We start from the raw sequence: 16894 nt of genomic DNA, 5'->3' as shown, positions 1-16894 counted from the left end.
GAAACACTGGAAAACAAAAGGTGCACGTGCAATTCTGGATGGGAGACCTTAAAAGTGACCAGACATGGGAGTGTCCACACCTACTTCGCACTTAGGAGACATGAAGAAAAGTACTACTGGGAGAGGGGATCTCATTAGAAGTGAAGCTACACAAAGCAGAGGTCTTGGAGAAGGAAGCATCTGGAAGACCAGTTCCAGAACTAGGAACTGTGGTTTCATTCCCAAAGGACCCTGGCAAAGGGCTCAGATCCTCCTGGGGCTTTTCCCTTGAATCATACAGATAGTCGTGACTCTGTATGTAAAGGTTCACATTCTTCCTCTGAATTCCCTGTAGCTCCTCCAACCCTTCAGAAGTCTTGATACATCCATATAAACTTGTGTGGAGGTGGTTTGGGGAATATATGGGAGGGGGCAGTAAAAGGGAGTATGCCTTGCCCCACAGTTACTCCCTTGCTGATGTCCTGGAGGGAGCCGTGTTGCGTTGAGTGGATTACGTGTGTCCAGGAGTTCCAGACGGGGAGCAGAGAGAAGGCACCCACAGTGGGTGGGTGTGAAAGGCAGACGACACAGAGAGAAAACTGGACCCTGTGGGGTGGTGAAGGGAGTGGCGGAGGTAGGCTGGACTGACGCTTGGGTCATAGAGGTGAGCTCACATACACAAGTTACTGTCAGACAATCAAGGTGGCCTTGAACCAAATAGATCTGGATAAGATTTATTGATCAGATTGTTTTAGAAAACCAACAGCAAAACACTGACAAGATACATAAATACAGATTGGACATTTTAGGGTAAATTCACTATATTTCCTACCTGCTTGTAGGAAACCAGGTAAGGTAGGGAAAGCTGTCCTGATCATATGGCATGCACACCAGACTGCAAAAGGACTTCCACACTACTTAACAGGACTGTGGCAAACAGCTTTAAAGTAAGGCAAGCATCGTGTGTGGCCTAAGCATACCCTGTGCCAAGAGCCAAGCCCAGGCTCGCCTCAGAGACTGCACGTGAGGGGGGTTTCCCTTTCTTGCCTAGTTCTTCCAGAAAAATCCTCATTGGCAGGTGCCTTTACAGGGAGATGCCTGGCGCTGTCCCTGCTCAGACTCTGTGTACAAGGAAGTGGCTTTAGAGAAAGTCAGTGTATTTCTGATGCCTCCTTTGTATTCTAAATGTGCAACTAGTAAAACAGCAATTACTACAGCTTGGTGAAACTGCCTCTGACTCACCCTGTACAGTGACTAAGCAGGGCCTTTTAAAAACTTCTAAAAAGTGGAAAAAAAAAAGATAAAAACATGAAAATTATGTTAAAAAGATGGTACCACTTTTGAAGCACAACTCAAAACTTCTTTCTGTAACACCAGATGAGGGAAGAGGTCACTTTCCACCAAATCTAACGACCTTAGAAGGGAAACGCCACTGCTGGGCATGATCTGGTGGTGATGCACACAGAGGTTACAGAACTCTACCAAGCCTACCTCAGGCCCTGCCAACGCTCCTAGGGCCCCGAGGCATTTGGGGAACCTAAGCAATTTAAGCAAATGGTGACCAGTTTTGGAAGCTTATGATCATAGGACCATAAACCGTCATCCATCCTGGAGCTCAATGCTAGAACAATGAAGAATGAGGAAATTGACTTTTTGTGCTATATCAGAGTGCTGGCAGGTGGACAATTCAGTAACCTATGCCACCTTTTAAACATCTTTAAGACCACATAAAAACAAACTGGTTTTACAGAATTAAGACCAACGTAGTCTTAGAGGATAATTCAACCTTTCCTACAAGCCAAGCTATATGGGTTGTAGGAAAGGTTGAGGCTCCTTCAAGAATAGTGGAAAAGCAAGTATTTGCAAAGATCCAAAGAAATGTATTCAAATGATGGGATTTCCTCTGCATCATACACAGCTTTTTTCTTTCAATATGTGCTAAGAGTTCTTTGGCGGTTATAGGAGAGACAGCCTAGAACTCAGGGCAGGAGACTATGCCAAAGCAGAAGAGTGAAGAGTGACATCTAAACTCACCATTAACCGCTGTCATCAGGTTGACCACCTACAGCTAACTGGGCTGCTTATATGTTTGCTGGTCTCTAGCCCCTCCGTGATTCCTGCTTTTCAATTTCTAACTACACATTAGCCCCACTTCATTGAAAAGGAGGTGCTTGTGGGAAAGGGTAGGGAGAAGGAAGAACTATAAATCAATCAATTGTTTGATAGAAAAGTTGAAACACTGATTATCTATGGATTTCAATTATCTGTGCTTTACTCTGGGTAATGAAAGGTCACTGTTTTGCTTAGAAATGTTAATGTTTATTATTATATTTTTTAATCTAGCTATGTAATGGACATGAATAGCTTAGAGCAAATTTTTACATCATGTCACCAGGGCCCTGAAAAAAGAAGATTTGCCAGTAGAAAGGGTTTCAGTTTGGCCCCTGAACAGTTAAAATTTCAATCTATTCTATATTGGTTTATAGATTTTCCAGAATATGGAAAATACCTTATTAAATGAAAAAAGCATCATTTTCTTCATTTAATAAAGTATTACTTTCACAGATAAATTAGTATATACATGGGAGAACTCATAGTATTAAATATTAGGTTTTAATTCTCCATTTAGAAAACTCCTTACAGGTAGACTTCCTTGTTCCTAGGCAAAGAAATATAGGAAGATATGCAAACATGATATAGTACAAAGATGACTGGGGAAAAGTCTCAATTCTAACAAACCCAAGAAACAACAAGTCTCTAAGAGTTGGAGTAAGGAAACACTGGACTTGAAAGTCCAGCTTTACCAAGAGTTGGCCTAAGCCAGCCAATCACATCTCAAGTTTTTGGTATAATTTGACTCTAAAGTAATGAGCTGGCTTCCCCAAGACAGATACAAAATAGTAGTCTACCTGCTTTATAGTCACACCTTATATATAATCTGTATATATCCATATGTGTTTCTATATATTGCACTTAAACTTACAGGACTGCAGTAAGATAGCTGGGAGTACCTCAAAGAGGCAGAGAAGCAGCAGGCATAAACTTTCCTAAATCAAGTAACAGTGTCAGGAATTCAGAGTGCTGGTTTTGGATATACTAAAATGTCTGGTGACTCCCTATATAAAATTCTAGTCATCTACATTTAAGTCATCATACACACAGTCTCATTTGGCATTCAGAACACATGCACATGTGTGGTTCTATAGCACTCAGAGCTGATCATACTACATCATTTTCACTAGTGTTATATTAAAAGAAGACACTTTAGACCAAAGATATGTACTTTTATGAAAACGTCACACTCAAGGTCTTGGATGTCAGGCCTCCAAAGTCTACCTCAAAGAAGACTGCCTTCAGAACGTTTTAAAAAGGATGCTAGCAAGTGTGGATTGAACCAGTCTCTCTTTCAGCTCTCTGGTGTCACAGAACTAGAGACCTGCTTATATCCCAAGGACTATGGAAGGATAAGCACAGAGGCTGAGCATTCAGTCTTTGGTCCCTATAGATCCAAGACATTGTAAATAGAGCTGCAATGAACATTTTGGTACATGACTCTTTTTGAATTATGGTTTCTCAGGGTACATGCCCAGTAGTGGGATTGCTGGGACACAGAAGCAACCTAAGTGTCCATCAACATATTAATGGATAAAGAAGATGTGGCACATATATACAATGGAATATTACTCAGCCATAAAAAGAAACGAAACTGAGTTATTTGTAGTGAGGTGGATGGACCTAGAGTCTGTCACACAGAGTGAAGTAAGTCAGAAACAGAAAAACAAATACCGTATGCTAACACACATAAATAGAATCTAAGAAAAAAAAAAAAAGGTCATGAAGAACCTAGGGGTAAGATGGGAATAAAGACACAGACCTACTAGAGAATGGACTTGAGGACACGGGGAGGGGGAAGGGTAAGCTGTGACAAAGTGAGAGAGTGGCATGGACATATATACACTACCAAATGTAAAATAGATAGCTAGTGGGAAGCAGCTGCATAGCACAGGGAGATCAGCTCGGTGCTTTGTGACCACCTAGAGGGGTGGGATAGGGAGGGTGGGAGGGAGGGAGATGAAAGAGGGAAGAGATATGGGAACATACGTATATGTATAACTGATTCACTTTGTTATAAAGCAGAAACTAACACACCATTGTAAAGCAATTATACTCCAATAAAGATGTTAAGAAAAAAATCTAAGACAAAGATCCTTTTGCCACCCTGGGTAGTGTGACTTGTTTAATTATGGATAGTTTCTGCCCAAACATCCAGAGACTAGATTGGAGTCATGCAGCAAAGCTTTGTTTTGAACTAATGGAGCTGCTCAGACTGACCTGCTCTGGAGAGTGCTCCTCATTGGAACAAGCCTAGCAGTGGGTGGTAAGAAGTTAAAGGCCAGACTGGTCATGGCAAGAGGGGGATGGGGCCTCTGGAGGAGTTGCTCCTTTCCCTGCCTCCCCCCTACCCCCTCACTCCCCTAAAAGGACCCAAGCTCACAGATGAAAGGTTGTTACAAGACCTTGCAGAACACAGGCTCTATGAACTCAACCCCACATGGATGGGAGGTTATAATAAGGCCTGGAGGTTAGGAGTCCAAGTCTAGAGGCCACATTTTTCTCTTCCCCAGAACTGAACACTAGATGGTAACTTTTTAGCCATAACTCAAAGGTGATTTTAAATCCACACATGAGCCTAAGAGACTCCCTTCTGGGACAAAGGAAGAAGAAGAAGAATTTTAAAAGCTAAGCGAAAAAGAGGCACTTAAAGCAAAAACATGTCCCTAGTCTCCCATCTGAGTCTCCTGTTATGATGTAACCAACGGAATGATCAGCACTGTGCCCTCTTGCACACCTTTAGCACCTCATACACCGAAGGACTTCCAACTGCTCATGTCTCAGTGACCACTCTAGCAGCCTGATGGCAAAGCAAGTAAAAATTTAGGTCATCTCTTTTTTAGAATTAAAATACAACACAAAACAAACCAGAACTAAAATTTCACACCAAAAAGTGAATGATCCTCAGTTTCATTCCTTCCTCATGCTAGTTTTTTTTTTTTTTTTTTTTTTTTTTTTTTTTTTGCGGTAGGCGGGCCTCTCACTGTTGTGGCCTCTCCCCTTGTGGAGCACAGGCTCCGGACGCGCAGGCTCAGCGGCCATGGCTCACGGGCCTAGCCGCTCCGCGGCATGTGGGATCTTCCCAGACCGGGGCACGAACCCATGTCCCCTGCATCGGCAGGCAGACTCTCAACCACTGCGCCACCAGGGAAGCCCCCCTCATGCTAGTTTTAAAAATGATACTTAGTTCTTCAGGAAGAATGACCTGTGGCTTTTCCCCAAGACCTTTTATCCAGTTACTAGGCAATTACTCACAGCACCATGCACATTAAAGCAGACAGAAAACGAGGCAAAAATCTAAGAGAAAAATCAAGGGCCAACTGGCTTTCTAGAGATAAAAACCCATTGCCTGAGAATACGGCAGGTGCATGGCCCAGAGTGAGAAAAGAAACAGCTCTGGAAGAGATATGGGAACATATGTATATGTATAACTGATTCACTTTGTTATAAAACAGAAACTAACACACCATTGTAAAGAAATTATACTCCAATAAAGAAAAAAAAAAAAAGAAAGAAAGAAACAGTGCTGAAAGGAAATGGCCAATATGACAGTCAAAGCTCACAGCCCAGAGCAGAAGCCCTCCCTGCCCTGCTCTACTCTGGCCTCCCACGAGCTTACATTTATGTCCCACAGCATTTATGCCACACACTTAGGGTCTGCAATTCCCCACAATGAAGTCAAAAAGATACTTGAAACCATTAATAAGCATAGGAGAATTTCAAAACTGCCCAGAACGAAGAACTTTGACCACCATAAATTTCTTGATTTGAAATGTTCCTGGTGCCATAATTTCTAAGAGCAACAACAAACAGCACAACTACAACACACAATAAAGTCTTCAGACAAGTCAACTCTAACCACTGCTGGCACCATAAGGATGAGAAAAGAAATCACTAATCAAGAGCTGCTGAGCTGCTTAACTTTTCTCCAAAGTCAAAGGATCGGTTTAGGTACCTAGGCAGCAAGACATCAACCACCGCTGCCATTAGATCCAGCTACTCAATTAGATGTACCTTTGAAAACAGGAAGTTAAACATCTAGCTTTCCCTATAATCTGCAAGAGTCTCAAGGTTAGCCTTCTTGATCTATCCCCAAAACTTCTTGTTGCTGTTGCTGGATTTAATTTTTTTAATTTTATTTTTGTTTTTATTGATGATGTTGCTTTAATCTATAGAGCACTGCCTGACAGGGTCATATGTTTAGAGTTCCTTTAAAATTTTCTTTATCTTATCTTGATTCATAACATTATTAAGGTACTTTCAGACTCTCCCTCAACTCCATCAAGGAAGAGGGAGTATGTGAGTATGTGTGTGTGTATTGGGGCAGAAGGGAGAGAAGCAAAGAAAAAAGCACGAGGGAAAGTGAGATTCCATAAACTTAAAACAATTTACAGAAAGGCATCTGATGTATTTTCTGAATAAGGCCTTGATCAGGGTAACCAATCCTCTCTGTAGCACATTCTACACTGCCCATAAATAAAGGAGTCTCTTTAAATTAACATTTCCAGTATCAATGAACAGTCCAGAAATCCTCATTTCAAGCGCTCGATGAGTCCCTGTGTGAGTCCAAGGTGCAGAAGCTGTGTCCGGGAGAGGTTTGCTAGGTTGGGGAAGGCCGCAAGCAGCTTCTCCCACGCCAGTTCCAGCAGGCTAGGAACCACCAGCCAGATCTTAAACAACGACCCAGTCCGTTTATTTTCGTGGATGTTCACCACTCCTCCATGAATGTACATGCAACCAGCCTATGAACAAATGGCAGTCAAAAGAGGATAAATTCACATGGGAGAGAAACAGGTACTTACGCTGAATGTTCAGCCAAAAAGTTCATAGTAGGCTGAATTAGACGACAGGAAACAGAAAAGTTTCTCACTGATCCCAACACAGTGCAGAGATCAAGAAAGGCTTAGACACTGAACGAGTTACTAAGGGAAAAGCAAGAGGCTGGTTTTACTTCAACAACAACTCCAACAACGGTAAACTAAGACGATATTAGGTATCCACTGTGCCCAGTACTAGGGTACAAGGTGAAAATAAAAGTCTTTGCATTCAAGAAACTAGTAGAATCTTCAATAACATGGCATCTTGGGGGTAAAACTATTCTGCCCTCCCAGGAAACACCTTTGATATCACTGTCAGGGCCTGAATGCCACATGTAGCATTTCTTTTACATTTATGTTGCTCTTTTTAAGCTTGTATATGATGGTTTTTTTCTCCCCTTTTCTCAGAGGAAGAGCTAGCTTTGGAAGAAAGGTTTTAAAAACACATTCTTAATCCAAGCTTTGCTAATATCAGAATCTTTTTTTCTTGCTATATATCTAAAAATATCTCCTTATCATCTGCAACTACATAAAAAAGATATGAAAATGAAAGCTTACTGGTGTAACAGCTGCACAGTGAAAATAAACTGGCTCTGGCATGGTAGCTGGGAGCTTTACCCATTGAAAAGTCTGCAGATTCAGCTTCCAGATATCTCCCAGGATCACTTCTCCATTATAGCCCCCGCAAATAAACACATCTATCAGGAAAAGAGAAAGCAAAATCACACAAAGGAAAAGGGCCACAGTGACAGCATGTCCTGTAGTAGCTCTCACGGCTAGATGACACGGGACCAGTTCAGTCCCCATACCATACATGACTCCAGCTGGCGGGCCGCTCATGCTGCTGTCCTGCCCCTCACTAGAGTTCGGACACTATGTTGGGATCTTTGCTAGGGCTAAGGATGCAAGCCTCTGAGGAAGCTTCATGCCTAGGTTCTCAAATTCAAATACCTACAGGTGCCAGGCATAGGAAGTGAATGAGCAAGAAGGTTCAGGAAAAATAAACAAATAGGTCCAGGGAACAAATAGGAGTGCACTTGCTCTAATGAGGAAGATGGCAATGCAGCTCCAGCTCATCGATGCCATGTAGGACTTAGGGTCAGCAATTGCCAGATCTTCCAATTTTTTAAAAGACACTGGAAATCCAGATTTTTTGAAAAGTGAAACATTTTGATTTTTAAGTATTGGCCACTAATTCAAAAACTGTAATACACACATGAGCCAAACAGAACACATCTGCAGGCCACCAGGTTGCAAACTCTTCTTTTAAATAACATCCTGAAAAGGATAGACATTTTTCTGCCCATAGAGACAAACATTCTCTACTTAGACAATTAACCTGCAATGTTCAGTTTGGGGGCACAAAAGAGGTTTTTCCAAGCTTTCTTCAGCCCAAAGAGGACAGTTTGAAGTCCCATTTGATCTGTACCAGTTATTTATGTCAAGAACAAAACCTTCCGAAAATTAAAGTTTTTTTTAATTATTGTTCTTGTTGTTCTTTTTGTTTTTATAAAATCAGTTAGTTATAACTAAGTAGACAACATGTAACAAAGGCTATGTGAACCTTCAAGCTAAATGCCCACAACTATAGCTGAATTCCATTTGTATGGTGCCTGGACTCAAAGAACCAAATGAATACATGTCTTAACTCAGATCTAGATCAAGTTTAACTCGATACAATTAAACTATAAAATACACTGGAAACTTTTCTGGCTAGGATTTTAAAGAAGTATGGCTCCGTTCTTAGAGAGGCAAAGCTGAACAACGCCACTATCTATAAATCTTGTCCAAAGAGCAGAAGCATAATAAAAAGTGCCTCTGTACTAGAGATGGCAGCATAATCCTAGTAAAATCTGAACTAAGCTGCTGAAAGGATACAGGCTATCAAACTAATTTACACACACCTTCCTCCCCTCCAAAAATTTAAGGTGGTATATCCAACTATAAAATAAGCTGTAAATTAAAAGGCAGGACGTTTATCCAAAGAGGAGTCATTTATCACACTCAAGATAAAGTAGCTGCAGCTGCTTTCTGAAGCCATACAATGCTTGTGTTGTAATATGGCCAAAGAATGAGCTAAGAGTTCTATTTGGCATCAGATAGAGAAGAGAATAAACTTTATGAAATAACACTCTGAAGGAGCTATTACAATTTTAATACAATATCTACCAAGGTCTCTACTGTATGTCAGTATTATTAGTGTTACCCACCAAAACCAGAGACATCTGTTGAGGTGGGGTGCTGAACGATTAGGTGGTAGAATAAAAGCTTATTTATCACTTATTTTGAGATCTGTGATAACTGAGGGAACCCAAACAACACATTAGTTTACTTTACGAAAATTGCTGAGAGATGCAGAACTTTATGGATTTCTCTTTAAGTATAAACTAAAAGAAACAGACTCTCCCCAAAGTCATGCCTCTTTTAAAGAGTTATCATTAAGAAATAAAATAATCTCAGTATGTACAATTACAAAAATGGAACCAGCCTGTTATTTGAAATCCTTACCATTTTTTATCTGAACACAACTGTGACATCTTCGGGCTGCAGGAAAACCTGCCAAACACATAAATACAGAAATTCCATTATTCACAGAAAGACTGGGAATAATGGTGATCCGACACAGCAAAAGACATACTATGAATAACTTGCTTAAAACAATCCCTTTGTTGCATTAAAGCAAACATTGACTAGTTCTTCCAATCCTGACTTATTTCACACTAGAATAAAGCCATCATAAGTTTCATCATAATGACATAATGTTAAGGTGTCAGGAAAACAAAGTGAGGTGGCAGTGGGCAGGGGTTACTAGTAGCTTTCCCAAGCCCTTTTACCCACAAAGGGACAGGTAGATCTTGATTTAAGTGCCTACTTTTATTCTACCCAGATTTCCCCTCTTCCACAGAATTCACCAATCCCCATTAAAAGTCTAAGCTCATGGGCTTCACTGGCGGTGCAGTGGTTAAGAATCCACCTGCCAATGCAGGGGACACGGGTTCAAGCCCTGGTCTGGGAAGATCCCACATGCCGAGGAGCAACTAAGCCTGTGCGCCACAACTATTGAGCCCGCGCTCTGGAGCCCACGAGCCACAACTACTGAGCCCACGTGCCTAGAGCCTGTGCTCCGCAACAAGAGAAACCACTGCAATGAGAAGCCCGCACACCGCAACGAAGAGTAGCCCCCGCTCGCTGCAACTAGAGAAAGCCTGCGCCCAGCAACGAAGACCCAATGCAGCCAAAAATAAATAAATAAAATTAAAAAAAATTAAATAAAAAAAATAAAAGTCTCTGCTCAGTTGCTGAGGAAGAATAATAATTGGGCTAAGGAATACAAGTAATTTCTTTTCTTTTTTTTTTTTGGCCACACCGCACGGCATGCGGGATCCTAGTTCCCAGATCAGGGATCGAACCTGTGTCCCCTGCAGTAGAAGCTTGGAGTCTTAACCACTGCATCGCCAGGGAAGTCCCACAAGTAATTTCTAATACCAATTCAACAGATATTTTTCTTCTCATATAATGCAATAAAATTACTTTTTCTCTTTCAGAACAAGTAAAACTATAAAATAGATTTATTAAAGATAAATGAATCAATATTTTAAATTTACCTATTTTTTCATGGGGTTTTGTTGCAATTTCCTCCCATGCATTCGTTTCAAGGTTATACGCATGAATCTTGGAGAGAAAAAAAAAAAAGATACACAAAAAATTTTAGCTAGCCTGAAAACTGGATTTTTCGCAACAGCCTGTACAAACATATTCTTGGTTGAAAAGCCTTCTTTTCCTTTGCTATTCTCTGATCTTTCCTAATTCTAATATAAGGCAAAACATTAAATGAAGCAATTGAAAATTCAGCACATACATAATTTTATTATTTTTAAATCATAGAAAAGAATGAAGAAAAAAGTTGGAATTCTGCAACTTGCACATTTTCTACAATGAACATGTATCATTTTTATAACAGAAAAAAGCAAGTGTTGGTAAGAAAACACGGAACTGCAGTTTTGACAAAACTGGAAAAAGACCATTAAGGTTCCAAATCAGGAGCACTGAGGCCTACAGATTTCCCCTGGGACATATGGATTTAGAAATGCCACAGAGACGGATGAATAAAAGCCCTTCAGAACTCAGCTTTCTAAAGTTAGTGATGTGCAGTCCTAAACATGCCTGTTCTTTTTAGATACACAGCACTGACAATGAGAGGGATGTGACATTCTGAGAATCCTGGTTCCAAATCTAATTAGTTGCTCCATTTAAGCTACTATATCTTTCTTTTAATGCCTTTTCTCATCTAGCATAAAGGGATAGTTCTAATAAAGTATTTTCAGTGTGTGATTATGCAACTGTCAACTGGAAAGCATATCCAGTTGGCAGAGTTCAACCTTATATTATAAAGAGCATCTAACACAAAATAGGTGTTGATGAAGAAACTGCTTGAAAATTACAACATCTACAGTAACAGAATTCTTACTTATTATGCTTAGTATAACACATGCCTCTCTCTAGCCTTCTTCCTCTCTCTTTTTTAATATACCTTGTTTAAGGAATAAGCTGTCCAAGAAGTACCACCTCCCAAGATGTAAATCCTCTGCCCATCGTGTGCAATTTCATGTCTGTATCTGAAAATATACAATAAAATACATTTATAATTATGGGAAAAATGATCTACCTAAGATTTGGCTACAAGATTTTTTATTGCATCATTATTTATAATAATAAATTATTGGAAATAACCCAAATGTTTAATAATAGTGAATTGGTTAAATAAATTATACAATATATAAAAATGGATTAGCATGCAAACAATAAGAATGTAGGAAGAGAGGATGGTTAATATACTGATAACTTCTTTTCATGTCATTAACTGAAAAAAAAATCAGTTATATAAGAGCAGATAGGCTATAATCCTACTAAGAATTTATAGATATACAAATATGCACAGAAAATGACTATAAGGATACATGCAAAATGTTAATCCTGGTTATCCCTGAGTTTAGATTTTGCTTTTTATTTTCTTCATTTTGCTTATTGGTATTTTCTAGATTTTCTATAATATTTTTGTGATAACTTTGTACAAGGGGGGAAATTATTACAGTTTTAAAAAGTGATCTGCCTACATTTAATTAGAAAGCTTAGACTATGGGCTTTCAAATTAAGATACTTATTTAACAGATACAAAAATATCAGAAAAATTATGCTACATAAAACTGTGAATATAATGTGAAACACCTACCAGAACTTTTATCCAAGCAGTCTAGCTAAAAGCTGAAACAAGTTATAATATGTCCATAAAATGATTCAAAGAAGGCAACCATGTGAAAATGCTTTGAAAACAATCTATTTCCTCCTTTCCCTGGAGGCCCTGGTGCTGATAAAATAAATTACATCAAAATTGCTCCCCATACCAAGCCATCTCCCAAGTCCTCTCATGGTAGTTCTGCAATAATCAGCCCACTAAGATAGTACAATAGAAATAAGTCTTCCTTGGCACCCATATGTCATTTTTTTAAAGGCAACAAAGACATAATAGTCTAAACAGTGAATAAAAAATTATTTACTGTCTTTGCTTTTAAACTTAGAGGGCAAAAAAACCTCTTTGAGTTTTCCAGTGAGTTTAATTCTAAGAAGAGGCAACTGCTATTAGGAAAAAAAAAAAAAGTGAAAGATCTACGACTGCTACTAGAAGGCAACTAAAGAGAATCATGCGATGTTTGAGTGTTTAACAGAGCACTTAAAATAAATGACCTTCCCTTCCTTTCTTCCATCCATCCAACCACACTCACTGAGTACCACTATGGGCAAGGCACTGTGTTCTTACTGGGGATACAGTTGTAAGCAAATGAGCCAAAGAATCCTAATATGCAAGTTAAGAAGGGAAATCAAAAAGTAACTAGAATGTAATTATTTTGCCTGTAATATGAAATTTAGTTACAACTGTTACCATTGGTTTCACTATTTTCCTAATGCAGGAAAACTGAAGTACAAGAGGAAATAACAGGAAAAAATTTCTTTAATTCAGAGGGAGATATCATTCCCTCACCAGAAGACCCTTCTTTAATGCTGAACTGGGATCTAACAGCCAGTTAGCTATTTTAACCAGGCCAAAGGGTCTTCTTCAAACCATACTGCCAATATTCTGAAAAAAAGTAAAATCTTAGCAAGAAAGAATAAATATGCTTTAATCCTAGAATCTCACCTCTCTTCTGGTAGATCACAGGATAGGTTGTTTGGTTTCAGTTGTGTCCACTCTCTGGTATTGAGATCTAATTTGTGCAGGTCTGTGCTGTAAATATAGCCAGTTGTCCCTCCAAAGACATAAAGGGAGCCATTGATGATAGCCATGGCCTGGATAATGAGGAAAGGTGAACGAGACTTCCTCGTTAACACTTGATTGAAGAATGTAACCTTACTAGATATCCCCAAATCAGGTTTTATGAAATTTTCTTGTATTTTTTAACTTTCTAAAAATCAGACCCTTAAAAAGGACTAAAGATGTTAGAGAAACAGAGACTATTTTTAGAAAAGTTAACTTTGCTCAACTGGAAAGAAAGTTCTATCTAGAGAGGCAAAGGGTGTCAGATGATCCTTAGGGGTCCTAGCCAACCAAAGAATTTATAGATCATGGACATGAGCATTTCCACTGAAAGCTGCTTCACTTTCTAAGCAGTCTGAAGAAAAATGCCCTTAAGGAGAAGGAGCAAATATGAAAATAAGGCACCAGAATCCCTTAAGTAAGAAGTCTAGAGGTGACAGTCCCCTAAACTTGACATTTTCCACCAGACTCTTCTCAATGTAAGTTTTGCTATTGTTATGGTAATTTCTTAGAGTTTAAATGCCTCCTGTGGTGGGATACGTCATCCAGTATGTGCCTCACACATAGTTCAGAAGCTATGTATCAGTACCAGTGCCAGCCAGTGCTAGTTGAGAAAGAAGCCACAGCTTTGGTTTTTTTAAGCTTAGCCCATTACTCTCAAAGGGTCCCTGAAGTATGGTGAGTTGTTTTCCTACCTTTTTAGATATAACTTTTCAAACCTAAGGTTTGAAGCACTAGAACCTAACTGGAAACTAATTTCTATATAATCTGTGTTTTAGCTCAGATCTGTATAAAAGTCTCTTAACCAAGTACAGGGATCATCTACTCTATTACTTAGGTTAGAAAGCTCTTCAAAGCATCATAACACTCTAAAGACGATAGGACCTGGGCCATAAATAGCCAAATCTCTCATTGGGGGTGGGTGAGGTCCTGACATTTATAGAAACCTCCATACAGGTCTAGATCATTGATCTTAATCAGAAACAAAGAGTAAGGGGAAAAATAGGAAAGAAGAAGGCAAGCAACCAGATTTACAAACTACAATTTCACATCAGAACTGAAATATCAAATAGTAACCACAATGAATTTATTCTCCATTAAAAAAAAATTGGTGGCAATATAAATATTCTGACATTGTTCCTGGAACTAGAAAATCTGAACAAATACATCCACAATGACTGGCCATAGATTGGTACCTGTCCATATATACGACTGGGTTTCTTCCCCCGACAGCTGAGTAAAGCCCATCTCTTATACTTCACGTTACAGACATGGACGTCATTGCCGTTGCTCTCACCAAATGGGATGCCTGTTCCTCCAAACACCAACAGGTTGTTTCCATGCAGCACAACTGGGAAAGGAGAGGCACAAATTTCATTTTTGTACTGGCTACCTGCAATGTGTTCCCACATTAACCCAGAAAATCTGAGAAACTCAAAAATGTCCGCTTTAATACTTTCAGAAGATAGCTCAAACCACTGACATACAACTACTACAAAGTTTTACAGAAAAAGATCTATTTCACATAGCTCACTGTTTGATGTGTGACACGTATTGTGAAATTCATGAAACACTGTATATAACAATACTGAATGATATGAACTACAATCCACCACTGCTGCTTAACATAGTTCAAGTACACAGTAAAGCAAAAGAAAATGAAGGATCATCACTGCCTTAGCAAAGACCCAGTGGGACTCAGGATGAAGGGATAAAAGGATCATTCGTTTTTTGCCAGGGGAATGATCTCTACATTTTAAATTATAGTTTCTGTCATCTTAATCCTCCACCAGATAAAAAGAACACGAATATCCTGCTGGTAACTTTCTGTTCCTGTCATCACACACACTTGTATATACTTTTTCTCTCTCTGATGGCAAATATTCTGAAAATACTGCTACTGTATTATTTCAATGACTTTTTTTTTTTTAACCAATTATTCAATTGATGTAGTGTAAGAGTCAACAGCATGAGCTCTGGTGCCCGTGAGAGCTGGGTTTAAAGTCGCGTGTGACCTCAGGAAAGTTATTTAATCTCTCTAAATTAATCTTCCCAACAACCCTATGAGGTAGGAACTATTATTATCTTTTCCATTTTTATAGATGATAAAATAGAAGTGGTGAGAGGTTTAAATAATTTGTTGAAGGTTTCCTAAAAAGAACTTTGCCAAGCTAGGGTTCAATCCCAGGCAGTCTGGCTCCAGAGCCTGCACTCACAGCCACTGCCCTTCGGGCCTCTCTAAAGCCTCAGTTTCCTCATCTGTACAATGGCGATAATTCCAGTGTTGGCATCATAGAGATGTTGTGAGGATTAAACAGATACCACGTGTGAAGTACTTTGTCCAAGAGCTGTAAACCCCATTTGTTGATCTTCTACTACATTTTGCCTAGCATATATATGATACTTTATGTTGAACCCTCTGAAATATATTATTAATTCCATTTTATAGGTAAGGAACTAGAAGCTAAAAATCATCTGTCAAGTAAATGACATACAGCTAAGTTCAAACTCAGGACTATCCAGCTCACAATGGATTCTGAATCACCATGCTATAGTATTGATAACAGTATTATCACAGTAAGAGTCTATCCATTAACAGGGTTTAATAATATTACTATTATGATTTAGTATTATTAAACATTATTAACAAGGAAAACATGTGACACTGAGCCAGACCTCTCAGACATTTCATAAAGTCAAAAGTTCAGAACTGCTGGCACTCACGTGACATAGATGCCAATTCTCGGGGCATGTAGCCATCTGTGCCCATCTGGTGCCATACTCCTGTAGCAAAATGATACCTCCAAAGCTCCCTGAAGAGAGGATAGTCTTCATTATCTGGCCCTCCTGATTCATCATAATCTGGGTTATAACCGCCAAACACATACAGATTGGTATTATCTGCCACACAACGATGTCCGCTTCGTGCTGGTGGAGGTCTGTGGCCTAGGAGAGAAGAGGACAGTTTTCCACAGATGACCCAGCAGATTAAAAGCACAAACAAAATTTGGCAACAAACATTTTATCTTTAAAAGTAAATCAGGGAAAATTTATAATGTGGATGTACTTATTATTTACTTAGGTTATTTTACACATTCACACATACTACTTAGGATTTTAAGGAGCTAGTCTCCATTTCTATTTCATAGGACTATTTTCAGATTTTGATAACTGTAAAAAGATTTTTCCCAAGGGAGGCAAAATAGCATCATAAACTTGAGAAAATGGCTGGTAACTTGGAGTTTTCAAGAAAAGAAGGAGGAGGGGTTTAATAATCCAGAAGCTAAAAGGACAGATTTTCTATTTTCTTAGAGGAGAAAAAAACACAGGCCAACGAAATTAAACTGAAAATATTAGAGAACTACATAAATATAATCACAAATGTGAATGAGTCATGTATAAATAAAAATACACATACATAAAACCTGTGATTTTTCCACAATATATAATTATACACTTAAAAAGAAAACTGGCTTTCAAAGAGTTATAGCAAAGTCTGGAATTTAAATACCACTCCAGACATTATGGTAGTTAACAAAGAATATCCCTGTATTTATCTCAAAGAGCATCTTTCATCCTATTAAGAGCTTTACTGAGAAAAGCTATTTCAGGGAATTTCCTGGTGGTCCAGTGGTTAGGACTCGGTGCTTCCAATGCTGGGGCCCCGGGTTTAATC

The 16894-nt window shown here is 39.1% G+C and overlaps 1 protein-coding gene across 6 annotated transcripts in view; it reads right to left on the bottom strand.

Annotated features, from left to right (window-relative positions):
* Positions 1–682: 682 nt before the first annotated feature.
* KLHDC10 (kelch domain containing 10) overlaps positions 683–16894 on the bottom strand; it is a 57307-nt gene continuing 41095 nt past the window's right edge. For all 6 annotated transcript variants that reach the window (XM_081243787.1, XM_081243788.1, XM_081243789.1 and 3 more), the window contains 8 exons: positions 15943–16164; positions 14415–14569; positions 13102–13250; positions 11440–11524; positions 10514–10580; positions 9417–9464; positions 7467–7606; positions 683–6833 (listed from right to left, as the gene is read on the bottom strand). In XM_081243787.1, the coding sequence (XP_081099913.1) occupies positions 6624–6833; positions 7467–7606; positions 9417–9464; positions 10514–10580; positions 11440–11524; positions 13102–13250; positions 14415–14569; positions 15943–16164 (1076 nt within the window). In that variant the 3' untranslated portion in view covers positions 683–6623. The remainder of the gene's footprint in view (positions 6834–7466; positions 7607–9416; positions 9465–10513; positions 10581–11439; positions 11525–13101; positions 13251–14414; positions 14570–15942; positions 16165–16894) is intronic.

This window comes from Mesoplodon bidens (genome assembly GCF_964165515.1).
Source record: "Mesoplodon bidens genome assembly, chromosome: 9".
Taxonomy (NCBI): domain Eukaryota; kingdom Metazoa; phylum Chordata; class Mammalia; order Artiodactyla; family Ziphiidae; genus Mesoplodon; species Mesoplodon bidens.
Note: the sequence above shows the minus strand (reverse complement) of the source record. Positions and strands in the feature narration are given on the sequence as shown.